This window comes from Dermochelys coriacea, chromosome 11, assembly GCF_009764565.3.
Source record: "Dermochelys coriacea isolate rDerCor1 chromosome 11, rDerCor1.pri.v4, whole genome shotgun sequence".
In the NCBI taxonomy this organism is placed as follows: domain Eukaryota; kingdom Metazoa; phylum Chordata; order Testudines; family Dermochelyidae; genus Dermochelys; species Dermochelys coriacea.
In genome coordinates this window covers 35,093,857-35,115,032 of record NC_050078.2, presented here as the reverse complement: position 1 = coordinate 35,115,032, position 21,176 = coordinate 35,093,857, and the positions used below count along the sequence as shown (strand labels likewise).

The 21,176-nt window shown below is 40.7% G+C and overlaps 1 protein-coding gene across 1 annotated transcript in view; it reads left to right on the top strand.

The window, feature by feature from the left end:
- KCNH7 (potassium voltage-gated channel subfamily H member 7) overlaps positions 1–21,176 on the top strand; it is a 338,644-nt gene that overhangs the window by 254,184 nt on the left and 63,284 nt on the right. Inside the window, 1 exon segment of the mRNA XM_043505208.1 lies at positions 13,264–13,689. Within this exon segment, the coding sequence (XP_043361143.1) occupies positions 13,264–13,689 (426 nt within the window).

The window sequence follows — 21,176 nt, the reverse complement described above, 5'->3', positions numbered from 1 at the left end:
TTAGATTACACTGAGATACAGACATACAGGTAAAAGTTCACCTGCTGCTCATGTCTACCCACACACATCCCCTTTTACCAATATATCTCTCAACCCATAAATCTGTAGCATTGTTCTGAAAGTTACAGTATGTTTAAGCATGAGGGTACAAAATAATGCAAAACAAAGGGTTGCCAAGTAGGATTGGCAGGTGTGGAGGTAATAAAATATCCACCTAGTACTTGTGAATCACCACAGAAAGCTCAAACAAATGATTATAAACTATTTGTATTTGAAGCACTAATATATCTTAAACCAAATGCTACTTTCACTTCCACTGGGTAAATCTGGAGTGAAGGCAATAGAGTCAGAATGTATGAAAGGTCAAAATCAACTTCCATGTCTATTCTTTTTGGATTGGCAAATAGCAATTTAGCATAGATCTTGTTGTAACTTATATGGTGCAATTTCTCAATCAATTGGCCTTTTTATTTTCTCTGTACCGTATGAATTTTTGTTAAAGATTTACCCAGCTCTGTCATTGCACAGTGTTCTGACTACTGTCGATGGTCCTGTTCAATTAACTTAAATCTTAAATATGTAATTTAGAAATGATTAACTCTAACTAGGAATTGGAGAGCATTAGCTAGCCAAAAGAAAAGGAGTACTTGTGGCACCTTAGAGACTAACAAATTTATTAGAGCATAAGCTTTCGTGAGCTACAGCTCATTTCATCGGCTGCATACAGTGGAAAATATAGTGGGGAGAGTTTATATACACAGAGAACATGAAACAATGGGTGTTACCATACACACTGTAACAAGAGTGATCAGGAAAGGTGAGCTATTACCAGCAGAGAGCGGGGGGGAGGGACATCTTTTGTAGTGATAATCAAGGTGGGCCATTTCCAGCACTTTACAAGAACAGTAGGAGGGGAAATAAATGAGGGGAAATAGTTTTATTTGTTTAATGACACATCCACTCCCAGTCTAAGTTAATTGCATCCAGTTTGCAAATTAATTCCAATTCAGCAGTCTTTCCTTGGAGTCTGTTTTTTGAAGTTTTTTTGTTATAATATTGTGACTTTTAGGTCTGTAATTGAGTGACCAAAGAGATTGAAGAGTTCTCTCAACATTTTTGAATGTTATAATTGTTGAAGTCTGATTTGTGTCCATTTATTCTTTTACATAGAGACTGTCCGGTTTGGCCAATGTACATGGCAGAGGGGCATTGCTGGCACATGATGGCATATATCACATTGGTAGATGTGCAGGTGAATGAGCCTCTGATAGGGTGGCTGATGAGATTAGGCCCTATGATGGTCTCCCCGAATAGATATGTGGACACAGTTGGCAACGGGCTTTGTTACAAGGATAGGTTCCTGGGTTAGTGTTTCTGTTGTGTGGTGTGTGGTTGCTGGTGAGTATTTGCTTCAGACTGGGGGGCTGTCTGTAAGCAAGGACTGGCCTGTCTCCCAAGATCTGTGAGAGTGATGGGTCGTCCTTCAGGATAGGTTGTAGATCCTTGGTGATGCATTGGAGAGGTTTTAGTTGAGGGCTGAAGGTGATGGCTAGTGGCGTTATGTTATTTTCTTTATTGGGCTTGTCCTGTAGTAGGTAACTTCTGGGTACTCTTCTGGCTCTGTCAATCTGTTTCTTCACTTTAGCAGATGGGTATTGTAGTTGTAAGAACACTTGATAGAGATCTTGTAGGTGTTTGTCTCTGTATGGGGGTTGGAGCAAATGCGGTTGTATCGTAGAGCTTGGCTGTAGACAATGGATTGTGTGGTGTGGTCTGGATGAAAGCTGGAGGCATGTAGGTAAGTATAGCAGTCATTAGGTTTCCGGTATAGGGTGGTGTTTATGCGCTTATTAGCTCTGTGGTGTCCAGGAAATGGATCTCTTGTGTGGACTGGTCCAGGCCGAGGTTGATGGTAGGATGGAAATTGTTGAAATCATGGTGGAATTCCTCAAGGGCTTCTTTTCCATGGGTCCATATGATGAAGATATCATCAATGTAGCACAAGTAGAACAGGGGCATTAGGGGACAAGAGCTGAGGAAGCGTTGTTCTAAGTCATCCATAAAAATGTTGGGGCCATGTGGGTACCCATAGCAGTGCTACTGATTTGAAGGTATACATTGTCCCCAAATGTGAAATAGTTATGGGTGAGCACAAAGTCACAAAGTTCAGGCACCAGGTTAGCCGTGACATTATCGGGGATATTGTTTCTGATGGCTTGTAGTCCATCTTTGTGTGGAATGTTGGTGTAGAGGGCTTCTACATCCATAGTGGCTAGAATGGTGTTTTCAGAAAGATCACAGATGGATTATAGTTTCCTCAGGAAGTCAGTGGTGTCTCGAAGATAGATGGGAGTGCTGGTAGCGTAAGGCCTGAGGAGGGCTTCCTTACGCTTCCTTACTCAGGAAGGCCTGAGTCTACATTCCAGACAATCCTGTTGTCAGGGTGCCAATGCCTGAGATGATGGGGTGTCCAGGGTTTCCAGGTTTATGGATCTTGGATAGCAGATAGAATAACCCTGGTCGGAGTTCTAGGGGTGTGTGTCTGTGCGGATTTGTTCTTGTGCTTTTTCAGGGAGTTTCTTGAGCAGATGGTGTAGTTTCTTTTGGTAACCCTCAGTGGGATCAGAGGGTAATGGCTTGTAGAAAGTGGTGTTGGAGAGCTGCCTAGCAGCCTCTTGTTCATATTCCGACCTATTCATGATGACGACAACACCTCCTTTGTCAGTCTTTTTGATTATGATGTCAGAGTTGTTTCTCAGGCTGTGGATGGCATTGTGTTCTGCATGGCTGAGGTTATGGGGCAAGTGATGCTGCTTTTTCACAATTTCAGCCCATGCACATCGGCGGAAGCACTCTATGTAGAAGTCCAGTCTGTTGTTTCGACCTTCAGGAGGAGTCCACCCAGAATCCTTCTTTTTGTGGTCTTGGTAGGAAGGTCTCTGTGGGTTAGTATGTTGTTCAGAGGTGTGTTGGAAATATTCCTTGAGTTGGAGACGTCAAAAATAGGATTCTAGGTCACCACAGAACTGTGTCATGTTCGTGGGGGTGGAGGGGCAGAAGGAGAGGCCCCAAGATAGCCTAGCAAAAGAATCTGTCCTAAGAGTATAGTTGGATAGATTAACAATATTGCTGGGTGGTTTAGGGAACCACTGTTGTTTAGCTAGCCAATAATCAGATGCTTTTCAGTTGAGATAAACAGGAGTGATCATTATCAGGCAGCCAGCCTTAGTAAAGATGATAGACTTCGGCCCTACGTCTTACTCACTAAGCAATTAACCATACTGATGGTGGTGTAATAAATCAAAAAGGTGACAATTCATGTTCTGAACTTTCTAACCTAAAATAGATCTAATACAAGGATTGTAATGTTGCTTAAAAATTCAGCAACACAAACTAAAGCTAACATGGAACATCAGTGAAATGGTTTACATGTTTATTATAGGCATAATTATTAATCCAAGATCAGATAAAATAAGAATCGATCCAACAGTTAGGACATACTTAACTTTTTTTTAGGTTCATAAAAGTCTGATTTATATTTGATTCTTTGCATTAGTACATAACCTCCTAAATTTCAGCTTAGGCCAGAAAATAAATTACTGAAAAATAACCAAAAAAGCCTGTTCTCGTGGTATTCCCAGCGTAACTCAAAGCTTTGAGTGCTGGATAGTCACAAAACCTTCATTTCATGAGCTACTGTAGCAGTCTGATTTCTAGAATAAAAGAAATTAAAACATGTTCATGTAAGCATTGTGTCTTTTAGGTTCACCCATCAATAGTGTGCCATTCGTCATTTGGTGAATATGTGGGTATATTTAAAGAAGAATACTGTGCTATTTCTGGACCTGCACACAAAGAAATATTGAGCTCATTGTTTAATGCTTTAATGAGAAAGTATCCGAAGTCCCAAATGGGAAGCATATAGGTGGATATGCAAAGAGGTCACACTTTATTGTGGCAACAGATTTGTTATTGCAATCACTAAATTAGAAATTTTAACAAAATAATACTCATTTAATATTAGCTTACGATACCTCAGATGTATTTCACGCTCTCTGATAGCAGAATATAAATGTTCTCATTAGATATAAATATGCAATATTCTGCTGTATAGTTCTAATGTAGTGGAACAGATAAGAATGGGTAAATCAGACAGGTATTGATAAATCCTCGGTAGTGGTATTTTCTGACTGGGAAGCTGTGCTTTAATGGCCAGCCTTTGAAAAACAAATAAATTGGGTTTGTACTGACATTTAAAGGCAGTGTAATACATTTTCTGGAGGATTAAAATCAAAAAGGAGTTCAGCTATTTATCATTTCAGAATTGGAGTAGCCTTATCAGTGATCCATGTCAGCTTCAAGAAAGAAGATGTCAAGGCAATTGAAATATGGCCATTGAAAGGCCATAATAATCACAAACTAAATCAGAAGTTCCTGAGGACATTAGTAATGCTTGTCATCAGGAGTCAAATGTTGGCTTAATTGTCATTTGTTCAGTGGCACTTGCGTAATATAGTATATTTTCAGATAGTGATTTCTGAATTCAGTCATCTCCTGAGGATGCTCAGGTGGTACTGGCTTCATAGTGATGTTATGAATAGAGACAAAAAGGGAAGAAATTGTCCTTGTTAGACATAGTTTGATAGCTGTAATGGAGATAAAACACAGGAGAATTGAGAACTGAGAGAGGTTATCTCATGTGAGGAGAGAGACCTATGGTACTCAGAGATCATGTACCTAATGCAGCGGTTCTCAAACTGTGGGACGCCAGTTCATTTTAATGGGGTTGCCTGGCACGGCAGCATTAAGGGGTGGCAAGCAAGGCAATTGCCCAGGGCCTCACACCACTGGGAGCCCTGCAAAGCTAAGTCGCTCAAGCTCCGTCTTCAGCCCTGTGCGTCAGGGCCAGGGTTAGACTCACTGTGGTCCAGGGCAGAAATTCTTAAATGTCTGGGAGTACCCACTAGATAAAAGTGTACAGTGCAGGTAATTCCATAATCATTTCAGAATATACCTGAGGGGGCTTCTGTCAGTCCTCCCTCTTACCCATCCTGGTCCCCAGCCAACCCACTGCTGGGACCTCACTGTTCCCCCCTCAAATAAGGGTTGGGGGAGCTATAAAGGAGAGGTGGTTTGGCTCCCTGCAACACCAGTCATTGGAGCCCTACACCCTCCCCCCCATCCCCCATTTCTGCTCCTTTAAAGAATACCTCCTTTAAATCCTTTACCAATCCATTTTATCTGATCACCACATCCCTTTGCTACAGAGTATCTGCACTGGACGACTACCCCACATTTATATAATGAGTTGCAACATCATTACCTAACTCCTGTTCCATGTTCACCCCCAATTAAATCCCCTCAGCTGCTATGGGGAAGGTGGAAAAAACCCCACTTCACCTTGGTCAATCTGGCAACACCCACCGGATCCTGACAAAATCCAGTATTTCACCACTTCCATGGGTGGATGGGTGTGTGCTGCCCCACCTGATCCAGGCAAAAGATCCTGCAGGAACTATATAGTAGCCCTTCTCTTCTTGTCACCTGGGAGGAAATGGGTCAGTGTCCACATTCTAGGCTGAGCATATTTCCCTAAACTGAAAACAGCACACAAGGTAAGTGATGACAGCAGGTGGTCTGAGCCCCACCGCACCTCACCGATCACCCGAGCCCTAGTTATCCTTTCTTTATGAAAATGGGAAGGAAACCAAATATAGAAAAGAATCCAACTGGTCAGTGTTTCTGACAAGATTTCCTGAATCTTAGTATTTCCCTGAAACAACTTTCACACAGCAGTATGGAATCTATGAGCATAACCTGCCCGACATAAATCAATTACACAGTGTCAGTGTAAAGCTGACTGGCACTCTACACAGCATCCTAGTGTGCCTCCTTGACTCTTCACCAGGAGACCCCACCCAGGAGCAGGATCTCCTTGGGAAGCCCAACACTAGAACTGCCAAGTCACAGAAAGGCTCTCCATGAGGAGAGAGGCATGAGAATTCCCCCCAAAGTGAAAGATCATGTTTGGGGAGCCCAGTACTGGGACTTCCTCCTCCAGTAATTAAATCATATTTTAAACAGTAAAAGACGACCATTTTTTCATTTTATTTTGGAAGCCCCCTATGTTATTGCTACCCTAGGTAGCTGTCTGTTTTGTTTTTGCTCTCACTCCCAGTCCTCCATTGCCCTAAAAAATTTTTTTCCCCACTGGCAGAGGAACTACTGTGTTAATCTCAGAGAGACTAAAGACAGAAAGGAGGCAGAGAAGGGCTTCAACCTCTGGGATAAACTCACTTACATGACTTTAGAGATGTTTGGATCCTGACTGCTCACTCACTGGGGAATGACAATTGCAGATTTGCTGCACTGCTGTAATGTATTCCATCTTGACAATTGCTATTACCCCAGACTGAACATATAAGGGGGAGATACCTCAGGAAGAGGTAGGTAGACAGTAGATTGTTAATCCTACCAATTCTAAATACTTGAGAAAAGATTCTCAGCTGATGTAAATTTCCATAGCTCCATTAGAGTCAATGAAACTACGCAGTTTATCCCAGCTGAGGATTTGGTTTTCATCAGCAATAAATGGCATAAGCTGACCTGAAAAAAATTCAGAACTAGGCAGCGATGAAGCAGAGAAACTGCTAGCCAGCATAGCAGGGTTAAAGAGAGAATTTGGGCCCAGTTAGCCCTGCCCTATTATGCCTGCAGCCAATGCCAGGCCTGGAGGGAGGAGAAAAGGAGAGAGCCAGGCTCAGTTTGGGGCTGACTGGTGAAGGGGCAGGAAGTAGCTGTTTTCCTCACTGAGAGGAAGGCTCACTAACTGCCTGCCAAGATGGCCACCTGGGAGGAAGCACGGTCTTCCCAGCCATGGGAGACTGTGGAGGAGACCTAGGAGGTACTGGAGGTAACTGAGTGGGTGAAGCCCAGGAACATTGTAGAGTTTGGCCTCACCAGCTTAGGGGTGCCCTGCCGGAAGGAGCCTGGAACCATGACCAGATGCCCTTCAAAATCTATGAAAGGAAGCAGACTGCCCAACTAAATTGAACTAGAGGGGCCATGCCCAAACTGAACAGACACTGGTGAGAAATAGCAGTGGGTTTAGACTTCCTACCAGGAAGGCTGCTCCTGTTCAGGAGTTTACAGTCACAGAGCCCTTGCCTGGGACATTGTGGAAAGGGAGGGTCCAGGTCCCTCTAACACTCCCACACACCACCACTCTTAAAGACTGAGGTCACCCACCCAAGCAAGGGGCTGGAAGTAATGTGCTCTAACTACTAGGCTGTCAGGCTTCCTGTTACACAGGACTTTCCACTCTGGGGAAAATACTTCTACTGTAGATGCTCAAAGTCTAGCAAAATGTATCCTTCCAAATCAAAAAGATACTTTTGCAGCTAACAGTGCTGTAAATTATCAGCTGAAATTCTGAGTAGATTTTGTCATTTTTTCCATCTGTCACTTCTTCCTTGTTATCCCCAGCAACCACAAAGTGAAATATTTTCTTCAGTTTCATAATGACAAATATAGACACTTGTTCTGGCAAAAATATCCTTTTATCTCAGTTGGAGCAGGACAGGCACTCCATGGTGCAAAGCAACATTCTCAAAGCATTTCATATCTAAATAATCAATTTTTTTCTTTACATCCTGATCCATTGTCTCAGAGTCCAAACAAATTTGGTCACCAAACATTTATTAAGCATCTTTTGTGATGTAGTGGAGTTCATTGTTTAGTATTTTAGTGTAAAGAAAATGTGCTTACAGCCACTGAATGCAGTGAATCTTTGTTTGGGCAGCAGGGAAAAGAGAATGGGGCTCCTTTAAGGGTCCTTACTGCATTGGGTTATGACGAGAGAGGCACATACCTGAGCAGAGCCAAGGGGCAACAGAAAGTGGCTGGCCCAGTTGGGGGCGCTGACCCATCATGTGCACTTGGGGGAGGAAAAGGTATTTATACCTTAAGCATTCCACAAGGAACTCATTCTTGAGAGGGCATCAGTATCTGGAGCTGTCCATCCATTTAGCTAAAGAATAAATACAGACTGGATAAAGCAGTGCCTTCACTTTAGAGGGATGGCATGTAGAAGATAGAGAATAAATTAGTCTTAATTCTTAGTCACAATCTACTGATACTAGCAATACAGATGCTGGTAGTGAGTGGGTGTTCTTTTTTTATATGAACACCTGTCCATTTTGTCTGGTTTGAAAAGATAAGATACCCACATGGCCATCAAACAAAAAATCAGATAATGAATTTCAGGCAATAATCACTTTTGTTGTTCTGATAGTGGTGTAAAGTTTTATATACATTATCTATCAATCACACAAATCATCCAAAAAGAAAAGCAGTACTTGTGGCACCTTAGAGACTAACAAATTTATTAGAGCATAAGCTTTCGTGAGCTACAGCTCACTTCATCTAATGCATTTGGTGGAAAAAACAGAGGAGAGATTTATATACACACACAGAGAACATGAAACAATGGGTTTATCATACACACTGTAAGGAGAGTGATCACTTAAGATAAGCCATCACCAGCAGCAGGGGAGGGAAAGGAGGAAAACCTTTCATGGTGACAAGCAAGGTAGGCTAATTCCAGTAGTTAATAAGAATATCAGAGGAACAGTGGGGGGTGGGGTGGGGGGGAGAAATAACATGGGGAAATAGTTTTACTTTGTGTAATGACTCATCCATTCCCAGTCTCTATTCAAGCCTAAGTTAATTGTATCCAGTTTGCAAATTAATTCCAATTCAGCAGTCTCTCGTTGGAGTCTGTTTTTGAAGCTTTTTTGTTGAAGGATAGCCACTCTTAGGTCTGTAATCGAGTGACCAGAGAGATTGAAGTGTTCTCCAACTGGTTTTTGAATGTTATAATTCTTGACGTCTGATTTGTGTCCATTCATTCTTTTACGTAGAGACTGTCCAGTTTGGCCAATGTACATGGCAGAGGGGCATTGCTGGCACATGATGGCATATATCACGTTGGTAGATGCGCAGGTGAACGAGCCTCTGATAATGTGGCTGATGTGATTAGGCCCTATGATGGTATCCCCTGAATAGATATGTGGACAGAGTTGGCAATGGGCTTTGTTGCAAGGATAGGTTCCTGGGTTAGTGGTTCTGTTGTGTGGTGTGTGGTTGCTGGTGAGTATTTGCTTCAGACTGGGGGGCTGTCTGTAAGCAAGGACTGGCCTGTCTCCCAAGATGTGTGAGAGTGATGGGTCATCCTTCAGGATAGGTTGTAGATCCTTGATGATGCGTTGGAGAGGTTTTAGTTGGGGGCTGAAGGTGATGGCTAGTGGCGTTCTGTTATTTTCTTTGTTGGGCCTGTTCTGTAGTAGGTGACTTCTGGGTACTCTTCTGGCTCTGTCAATCTGTTTCTTCACTTCAGCAGGTGGGTATTGTAGTTGTAGGAATGTATGATAGATACCTTCAAATGTATACCTTCAAATCAGCGGCACTGCGATGGGTACCCGCATGGCCCCACAGTATGCCAACATTTTTATGGCTGACTTAGAACAACGCTTCCTCAGCTCTCGTCCCCTAATGCCCCTACTCTACTTGCGCTACATTGATGACATCTTCATCATCTGGACCCATGGAAAAGAAGCCCTTGAGGAATTCTACCATGATTTCAACAATTTCCATCCCACCATCAACCTCAGCCTGGACCAGTCCACACAAGAGATCCACTTCCTGGACACTACGGTCCTAATACGCGATGGTCACATAAACACCACCCTATATCGGAAACCTACTGACCGCTATTCCTACCTACATGCCTCTAGCTTTCATCCAGATCATTCCACTCGATCCATTGTCTACAGCCAAGCGCTACGATATAACCGCATTTGCTCCAACCCCTCAGACAGAGACAAACACCTACAAGATCTCTATCATGCATTCCTACAACTACAATACCCACCTGCTGAAGTGAAGAAACAGATTGACAGAGCCAGAAGAGTACCCAGAAGTCACCTACTACAGAACAGGCCCAACAAAGAAAATAACAGAACGCCACTAGCCATCACCTTCAGCCCCCAACTAAAACCTCTCCAACGCATCATCAAGGATCTACAATCTATCCTGAAGGACGACCCATCACTCTCACACATCTTGGGAGACAGGCCAGTCCTTGCTTACAGACAGCCCCCCAGTCTGAAGCAAATACTCACCAGCAACCACACACCACACAACAGAACCACTAACCCAGGAACCTATCCTTGCAACAAAGCCCGTTGCCAACTCTGTCCACATATCTATTCAGGGGATACCATCATAGGGCCTAATCACATCAGCCACACTATCAGAGGCTCGTTCACCTGCGCATCTACCAACGTGATATATGCCATCATGTGCCAGCAATGCCCCTCTGCCATGTACATTGGCCAAACTGGACAGTCTCTACGTAAAAGAATGAATGGACACAAATCAGACGTCAAGAATTATAACATTCAAAAACCAGTTGGAGAACACTTCAATCTCTCTGGTCACTCGATTACAGACCTAAGAGTGGCTATCCTTCAACAAAAAAGCTTCAAAAACAGACTCCAACGAGAGACTGCTGAATTGGAATTAATTTGCAAACTGGATACAATTAACTTAGGCTTGAATAGAGACTGGGAATGGATGAGTCATTACACAAAGTAAAACTATTTCCCCATGTTATTTCTCCCCCCCACCCCACCCCCCACTGTTCCTCTGATATTCTTGTTAACTGCTGGAATTAGCCTACCTTGCTTGTCACCATGAAAGGTTTTCCTCCTTTTCCCCCCCCTGCTGCTGGTGATGGCTTATCTTAAGTGATCACTCTCCTTACAGTGTGTATGATAAACCCATTGTTTCATGTTCTCTGTGTGTGTATATAAATCTCTCGTCTGTTTTTTCCACCAAATGCATCCGATGAAGTGAGCTGTAGCTCACGAAAGCTTAAGCTCTAATAAATTTGTTAGTCTCTAAGGTGCCACAAGTACTGCTTTTCTTTTTGCGAATACAGACTAACACGGCTGCTACTCTGAAACAAATCATCCAGTCAACCTGTGTCTAAGAAATCTGTATGTGAAACCACTGGATCTGGTTTTGATCTCACATCACTTATACTCTACAGTTACTTTATTGTGCCTGATTCTGCTCTCATACTCTTCAGTTCCATTGAAGTCAATAGAAATAAACCAGTGTAAGTGAAAAGAGAATCAGACCCTGACTTCAGTGGAGAGTTACTCCTGATTTACACTGGAGTAGGAGAGAAAAGAATAGAGCTTGATTGTTTCTCCTGCAATACAGCACATTGGTTGGAATTTTCATATAACTTACAGAAAATTGTGAAGAGAGCTTTATTGTTCTTGTTTAATCCATTTCTTTCATTGTCTCAAAACTCTAACAGGAGGACTGTGTTATTTATAAAGTGTATAGCAGTTTCTCCTCCCCTCACCTTACACCCCCCCCATACACATTGTTCTCTAATACTAGGAAAACAGCTGATTTATGCTTGTCATGTCACATGCTGGGGGTCTGAAAGGGTGAAGCCTGCTTCAGATGCTGTACGATGTCTCTGATTCAGTTTCCTATTGACTAATGTCTCTAGTGGGGAAAAAAAAAAGTCCCCTTAGTTAAGTGAAGTCTCAGCTAAAAAAATAAATAATACATGAACGTCCTCCACTATCACCTCAGCATGGTGTTTAGTGGCTGATTAAAGATACCATATAATCTTGTGGATGACTTAATCATTCCCTGCTTCCTTTTCAAATGAGAAGAGTGGTTATTAACCTTAGTGTTCTCTCAACATTTTCACAGTAGATCTTTATTGAACAGCTAGCGCTGGTTAGGTGGCTAAAGAAAGGATCTAAGTGTTATAAAACACTTGCTGATGGAAAATTAAACAAAAATAGATGAGCTAATAAGGATTTTTAAAAGATTATTGTGGGAGAGGTTGTCTTGCTTTGATCTTGTACCAGCTAAAATCTCAAAACTTGAATAGCTAATCAAAAAGGAAATGAAAGCACACAATGATTATCTCATAGGGTATTACTTTTTCCCCTAAGATTTCATTCCAGGTAGCTTTTCATTTTTTAATACATACCTTTTTAATATGTACCTTTTTAAAAGATTCAGTACTAGGCAAATTGGTTGAAACTATAGTAAAGAACAGAATTATCAGATGGATTTTGTAAGGGGAAATCATGCCTCACCAATCTACTAGAATTCTTTTAGGGGATTAATAAGCATGTGGACGAGTGTACAAGGGGATCCAGTGGATATAGTGTACTTAGATTTTCAGAAATTTCCATTCAATACGCAGCATCAGTCAAAAAAAGCTGACAGAATATTGGGAATCATTAGGAAAGGGATAGATAATCAGACAGAAAATAAATATATTGCCTCTATATAAATCCATAGTACACCCTCATCTTGAATACTGCATTCAGATATGGTCGCTCCATCTCAAAAAAGATATATTGGACTTGGAAAAGATACAGAAAAGGGCAACAAATTATTAGGGTAAGGAACAGCTTCCATATGAGTAGAGATTAATAAGACTGGGACTTTTTAGCTTGGAAAAGAGACGACTAAGCAGGGATATGATAGAAGTCTATAAAATCATGACTAATATGGAGAAAGTAAATGAAGTGTTATTTGCTCCTTCTCATAATACAAGAACTAGGATCACCAAATGAAGTTAATAGGCTGCAGGTTTAAAACAAAAGGAAGTATTTCTTCACACAATGCACAGTCAGCCTGTAGAACTCTTTGCCAGAGGATGTTGTGAAGGCCAAGACTATAACAGGGTTAAAAAAAGAACTAGATAAGTTCATGGAGAATAGGTCCATCATTGGCTATTAGCCAGGAGGGGCAGGGATGTAAAACCATGCTCTGAAGTGTTCCTAGCCTCTATTTGTAGAAGTAGGGAATGGGCAATATGGGATGGATCACTTGATGTTTACCTGTTCTGTTCATTCCCTCTGAAGCACCTGGCATTGGCCACTGTTGGAAGACAGGACACTGGGCTAGATGGACCTTTGGTCTGACCTGTATGGCTGTTTATGATCTAATTTCCAAAAATGTAATAAATATTACTTGGCAGTAGAGTGGGATTAGATGGAAATTTTGACTGCATAAGGACTGTGTAATAAGGGCCTAACCTCCAGGTCTAAATAACAATTTAACTATTTCATTATATTTGCTATATATTTTTTAAATATGCACAGATTGTTTTACTCTGATTTGTTAATTCTTTACATGGTATATTTCTTGTTCTAGGTTCTATCCTTAGGAGCAGATGTTCTGCCAGAATATAAACTCCAGACACCTCGCATCAACAAGTTTACTATATTGCACTACAGTCCTTTCAAAGCAGTCTGGGACTGGCTCATCTTGTTGCTAGTGATATATACTGCCATATTCACTCCTTACTCTGCGGCCTTCCTTTTGAACGATAGCGAAGAACAGAAGAGACGAGTGTGTGGATATTCTTGCAGCCCACTGAATGTGGTAGACTTAATTGTGGATATTATGTTTATCATTGACATTCTAATAAACTTCAGAACAACATATGTAAACCAGAATGAAGAAGTGGTAAGTGACCCAGCAAAAATAGCAATTCACTACTTCAAAGGCTGGTTCCTAATTGACATGGTTGCTGCAATTCCTTTTGACCTGCTGATTTTTGGATCTGGCTCTGATGAGGTAAGCTAAAATAAAAAAGTAGCCTTTTCTTCCCAAGTATTGACTTTGATAATCTGCTATATCCACACATAACATTTCCCTGACAGTGAGCTCAATTAGGCTGCTCAGTAATCTCCCAAGGAAAGTGGTGAAAGCCCCAGCACTTGGGACTTAATATTTAATTGGACAAAACACCAGTAAAATGGTAGCGGATGAGCCTTCTCTGGCAGAAAAACAGACTGGATGACCCAAATCAATGTTTTCATTCTCAAATTCTTTGACGCAATCTTCTTTATAAATAACATAAACATACCATACACGCAGCATTGCAGAATAATCTTGGTGTTCCAAAGACATTTCTCTCTTCCTGTCTTTCACTCACACACATGGTTAACCTGTTCTGTGGATAGGTTGAGGGAATCACTCATCAGGGCTGTCAATCTGACAATGTTAAACCAAAACTATTACTAAGTTTGTTTTTTAAATCATTTTAGAAGTTCAAATCCTTGCTAAAATAACTTGGGCCAGATCCTAAGCTGGTATATACTAACGTAACTCTATTAACTTCACTTGAGCTGGTCTGATTTATACCAGCTGGGGCTTTGGCACAAGAGATTTAGTACTATGGTATTTAGGTTTCATATCTATGCTCAGATGCAAAACTTAAATGTGTTATACAGTTTAGGTAAAGCAAGTGTAAACTTGACCTGCCCCAGTTTTCAAATGTATACATTTGAAAACTGTCCAAATATGTGTAACGCACACACTTTTTGTGGATATGTGACCCAGTTCTGCCTCCTTCCAAAGAGTTTTTATTTAATTTAAGAAAGGCTAAAGTTATAATGTAGTTTGTGATGAAAGCTGAACTGACAAGTAAAAAATCCTTTTTTGAGGGTAGGTAGAATTAGAGCAGTTTAAAAAAAAATAGCAGCAGCAAACCCAGCAAAATGTGATCTGTAAGTTTCGCAAAAGACACAATGAATCCATTTTTCCCCAATACAATTTTGCACATTTTGAATTAAGGGAAACTGAAAGTCTTGTGAATAATGTGTGTGTTGTGAAGGGAGAAGAAAAGGTGAACATTACTGCTGAATTGATAATCTTAGCATGAAATTTACTCATTTCACCAGGTACCATCAGTGTTGCATTGTGGAAACTGTTATGTCTACATATACAAAGAGCAAAAACATACATTCCGTCTAAAATAACTTTATATTAAAGAAAAGCAACAAGAAGGAACAAAAATCAATTCTTCGTGAAAGAGCACAATTAGTGGTTTGACAGACTGAACTGAATTCTGAGAACAAGATGGCTATGCTCAGAAGGGTAGTTCTTAGAAACTTAAGCAAACAAGTATTTAAGGACCTAGCGCAAACAAATGACACAATGTTTAGTAGCCATTTGCACCTCAGAGACTAGTGATAATTTATAGTCTTACAAAAATCAGAAAGAAAAATGTGTAACCTACAGTTTCTCTTACTTCTGCGTTTTAAGTTGTATGTAATGAGATGGGCTTCCCTCCTCCTTCCCCTCCTTTTTGCAATAAAAAGAAAGAGCTGGTGCATTAAAAGGATGAGGAAAACATGAACCATTCCCTCACCAACAAAGAGCTTTTCTCTGCAAAAGAAGACCAAAAGGCACAGAGGCAGATACAGCAATAGCAGTATCTTCTTACCTCTTGCATTTGTCACACTTACCAGGGGTCAGTCTCCTGTATTTCTTGAGTCAAGTACCATCTCCTAACCTGAGAGAAAAAGGGCACAAAAGGTGCACCAATGATAGCACTGCAATGTGGTGCTGCTATTAACTTGGACCAATTTGTTCCTACAATTTATGGAGAAGAAAAGAACAAATCTAGGGAGGAAGCTGCAGGGAGCCTATGAAGAGGGGCTACATAGAATGCTTCCCCCACTGCTCCTCCACCTTTTTCCCCCTCTGGAAATTATCCACTTGACCCCTATACTGTGAGGAAAAAGTCCATAGAGTCAGGGAATGGAGAGAAGCCAGAAAGGAACTACTCTTAAGTGGCCTGATCCAAAGCCCACCGTTGTTAATGAAAAGACTCCCAATATCTTTAGATGTAAGATGTAGTGTAAGGCCCTAAGTGTCATGGTTCTCCTCTCCAACAGACATGTGGCAGGAAAAGGTGTGGAGTGCTAGAATCTATAGTGATGGGCACTTTAGAAAAACGCTAGGCAGGTAGGTAATGTTGCAGAACAGCAGCACAGAATAGTCTAGCAGCTGAATTCCCAAATAGCACACATTTCAACAGAAAATATATATTGCTTATTGCTTATGGTGGATATAAGGAAATCAATTATTCATTTTATCCCTCTCTCATAATTGAATATTTCTGCTCACTGTAGAATCTAGTTAGCTTTGTCTGACAACCAGTCTATGGACTTTATGACCAGTTCAACATATCTTTTCAATAAACTCCTATCTCTCATTTATAGCATTAGATATATCAGTTACTTTCTAAAGCTGCTGGGTGAAAGTCTAAACTTCACTTTTATTTATAGTTTGGTTTCCTTTGTTCTTGAGTATAATATTTCTACTGTGATCCCTTTTTAATACCCAGTGAGAGAGAGCGAATATAAAACCATTACAATGAACTGCCTGTCGTTTCATAGATACTTTCAGTCTTGGGGGTGCCTTTGCCCTGAAAAAGCTTTTTTCGTTACCTAGGCATTCTTCAGATAAGATCCCCTGCTAACAATTGTGCCTGGACATCCTTTTTATTAGCCAACAGCAGTTCTAAAGAGAGCATCATGTGTGATCACCCAGCTTTAGCAAATCAGCTATCCAACTGTGCCTAGAAAGGGCAGGAGATCATCAAAATGCCACATTCAACATTACTTGAATACCTTTGTTTGTGCCTTAGTTTGTCAATACAGGAAACTAATAGAGTAAAACTAATATAATGTAAAATAAACCTTTTCATTTTAAATAGATTTTTAACACAATACTATTATAGCTGTTCTCTTCTCTGTGTGTTTTGACTGAGTGACATCCGTGAAACTTGGGGAGGCTAGGGGATGGCATACATTCTTTTTGCCTTCTGTTACACTGATAGTTTATTTTTAATCTTGTTGCTAGAATTTGGCCTAGATTTTCAGAAAAATGTACATGCAGTTGCATAGCTAAAGTGTGCACACACACATACAAATATATCATTTGCATGCACATTTACAATGATTGGTCATGATACCTTTAAAAATATAAAAAAAATTAAAAAAGACTTCTTTTCCTACCATCTTCCCACTTCAGGTCCCAGATGCAGTGAGAGATGAGTACGGAGCGATCTGTTGATAAACATACTTTTTTCTTTATCATATAGGCCCCAGTTCAGCAAAAGACATAAGGACGTGCTTTAATGGCTTCAACAGGAGTGCTCATGTGCTTAAAGTTATGGACATAGTGTTTTTTGCTGAATCAGGGGCAGAGAGGGAAAATATTGTCCTGAAAGATACAGAAGGAAGGAAGACCCTGTACTATTTCTATTTCTACAAATAATAGTAAATACAGATCAGTGTTACTGTATAAGGCATGTTCAAACCCTGTATCAACAGAAAAAAATGTAATCTTAGGAAATGCGGGGGGGGTGAGGGGGAGGCAGGAGCACCCATGAAATGTACAATTGAATGGGCCATTTTCAATTGGTAACAATAAGTCAGAAAATGGGATGACTTTGTGGTTAACATGAAGGCATATGAATGTTCTATTTCTAAACTCTGAATTAAGTCTCACAATGCACGTGCTAAGTAACGTCCATTTTACAGCTTGGCAAATGTTTCGATGAAACAATATGCCCAATAAGAAAAGGAGTACTTGTGTCACCTTAGAGACTAACAAATTTATTAGAGCATAAGCATAAGCGGTAGCTCACGAAAGCTTATGCTCTAATAAATTTGTTAGTCTCTAAGGTGCCACAAGTACTCCTTTTCTTTTTGCGAATACAGACTAACGCGGCTGCTACTCTGAAATATGCCCAATAGCAGCACTAAGGATAGGACCTAAGAGTCTTGACTCCCAGTCCACTGTTCAAATTGGTATATTCCCCTGTTTCCCTTAAACTGTATTTTAAAACCAAGATCCAAGCATTACAGAAAATATCGTACATAGGTTTTACTTCCCACTTTAGCACTTGATTTGCAAATCAAATTTTCAAACTTTCATATCATGGACTATGTCTTTTCATATGAATTATCTCCCCTTGCATTTGCAATCCTAAGGACCACCTCTCCACCCATTCATGATCACATAACATTGTGGTGGGAACTACAGAAATCATTTACATGAATAAGCAATCTCAGGAAAGTCTTTAGTATATTTTTAGCTGCCTTTAAGTCTATCAACTTGAAACAAGGAGGAGCTCCAGTACCGCCTGCCCAGTCAGCTCTCTGCGCACCTACAGCAATGGTCCATGGACCACAGTTTGAGAATAAATGCCCTATTGTAAATGACTAATATTCATTCATTACTGAAGATGTTGGTGCGAAGGACAATGATGACACATACAACAGAAAGGTTTTTAACTTCGACAAAGTCCTCAGAAGAGACTATTTAGCAAACTGAGAAATCACAGGGTGAGGCAAAGCTCTATTATGGATTAGAAAATGGTTTAAACAGCGAAAGAGGTTAATAGTGGTTTTCCTCAAGGATCTTTAGTAGGTTTGCTCTTATTTTATATATTTATTCATGATCTGGAAAAGAGATGAACAGAAAGGTGCCAAAATTTGCAGATGACACAAAATGATTTAGGCTAATCTATTCTAAAGAAGATTTTGAGGAACTTCAAAAGGACCTTATAATACTAGGAAGCTGGTAAATGTGGTAACAGAGGAAATACAGTGTAAATACACTGTAAGGATCAGTTTGAGCTACGCATACACATCAAGGGTTATTTAGTTTTTAAAAGAGACAAATAGGACCTGACGATCAAAATAATATTATTATTATTAATGTATATATTTCTAAGAAAATAAAACCATCAAAACAAGATGAAGGATCTAACCAGCAGGGTTTGAGTTATAATGGCTTTAAGCTCAGAATGAACACCATGTGTGCAGATAATTGGCTAATCCCAACTCAGTCTTCCAAACAACTGAATACCAGTAATACCTTCCAAATGATGCCTCTTCAATCAGACAGACTAATGGATCTTCCTGTTTCTAGTCATTCCATCATCAGTTGGCCTCCAGCATAAATCAGTTCAACATCATGGCTCTGGAAATTGTCATAAATCAGTTGAGGATCTAAACTAACCTCAGTAGGGAGGAATGAGACAGTAAGCAGATTTGAGGAAAACCCATAACTAATGGGTACGGATTTTATAAGATATACTCAACATCATACTCCTCAGAAGATAAACTAACTGTGAACCAATGTGATTAGCAGGATTTTTTCTAAATTGATGGTAGGCAGAAGTTTATAAACATTTATCTCTCTCAAGCTTCTCAGGAACAGTATCAAATAATCCTTCCTAACAATCTGAATTGACCATTACAATTTGGGGGTGAGCTCACATAAGCCCTTGTTATGGGCGCAGCCATACAGAGATGGCCTATGAGTTATTACCTGAATGTTATGATCATGGTTTTAAGCATGGATTTGAGCCATTATAAAAGTTAAAATGTATAGCCTTTTGGATCAGGAAGCAATGTAATTACAAATGTCAGAAGCAGTCCAGGAAGTATGTGGGGGTTCACCATCTTTTACATATAGATCAGTGGTTCTCAAACTGTGGGTTGGGACCCCAAAGTGGGTTGCAACCCCATTTTAATGGGGTCACCAGGGCTGGTGTTAGACTTGCTGGAGCTCGGGGCTGAAGCCTGAGCTCCACTGCCTGGGGCCAAAGCTGAAGCTCAAGCCCTACCGCCTGGGGCCAACACCCAAGGACTTCAGCCCTGGGCAGCGGGGCTCGGGCATTGGCTTCAGCCCTGAGTGACAGGGCTCAGGTTACAAGCCCCCCTGCCTAGGGCTGAATCCCTTGGGCTAGGGCCCTGGACTCCCACCAAGGGGGGCAGGGCTCGTGTGGGCTCAGGCTTCAGTCCCCCCTCCTGGGGTCATGTAGTAATTTTTGTTGTCAGAAGGGGGTTGAGGTGTACTTAAATTTGAGAACCCCTGTACAGACCTTTGAGAATGAAAAGATATTCATCAGTACCAGAAAATATTTACAAGTATGGGGTACAATACAACAATTTGGTTTAGGTAGTGTGTTTAGAATATGTCCATTAAAGTAAAGTTCTTAACAAAGTTGACTTGTATTAAGCTGAAGTGATGGCATAGGGAGAATGAAGTGTTGTTCATTCATTTAAGAAAATCTCTGACTTCCAAGATATTGATGCACGAGGTGAAACAATGATTTTTACTATGAGTGCCTTGTATTAGCTGTAATATTTCTACTAAACATCTGTGTTTTTTAAAAATACGCATTTTTTTAATCTTTATAAAATAGCCATTGGTTTGGATTTCTTTCCATTTTTTTAAATAGCGTTCTCTTTGTATTTTTTGTTATCTGAGAGTATAGTCAGTACTGTAAATATGGCCAGAGTGGCTATTTGGTAACTACATAAAGTACTTGAAGAATATCACCTCCTTAGCCAAGTCCTGACCATAGCAAGAGGATTCAGGACTATCTAATTTTAAAAGGCCACTTAGTCCATTGACCAAGTGAATCAAAAGTATCAAGACTGCTAGATTTATTGGCTAATAAAATGAATCAGTGTCACCTCAGCCTAGCTGAATATAAAAGTAGCTCACTATTGACAGCAAAGCTGCTCTTTCATCTCTGATGGATTTTTTTTATTTGTAATCAAAATGTGAATTTGCTTTCCTGAAGCAAGGTAACTGAAAAAGTGGTGTTGCCTATTAAGGGCCCAATGAAAAGCCATTGACTTCCAGGGGATCTGAATCAGGCTCTAGCTAATCCAAATCTGTAACCTCAATAGCAGGCATGTGATGTTGTAACTGTATTATGCTGACCCACAGTGAACCCTGAACAGCTGCCAAATAAAAATTAAGTGGTTATCCAGCAAATCCTTACTCTCACAGGGCCAGCCTGTGGCCTGGTTTGTGCTGCCAGGCAAGATTTAAAGAAATCAGGTAGCAAGCAGTTCAGGGAGGAGAACAGCTTCCACAGAGCTGCTACATCTTCTGGGAAAACTGATGGGAATGGGTGGCCTGGGGCAAGCAGTGCGTGGAGCATTGGTATGACGAGTGTGCTGGGGGAAGTATGCTGTACCAGATATCATTCTGGCACTAGGTGCTTTTGTCTTGGTGCAAGGGGGAATGCAGACTGTGCCAGTCTGCCTTCTGTGTGTTCCCATGGCAATACAATGGGGCAAAGCCATGATTGCACCTACAAATAATTTCATTGAAACCATTTATGCTATTTGCCTAAGAATTGCTCATGTGTGTAAGTGAGACAGGACAGAGTCCTAAACCATTAGACCCTAGTCTTGTAAAGATTTACACGTGCTTAAATTAAAGTCAAATATGCAAGT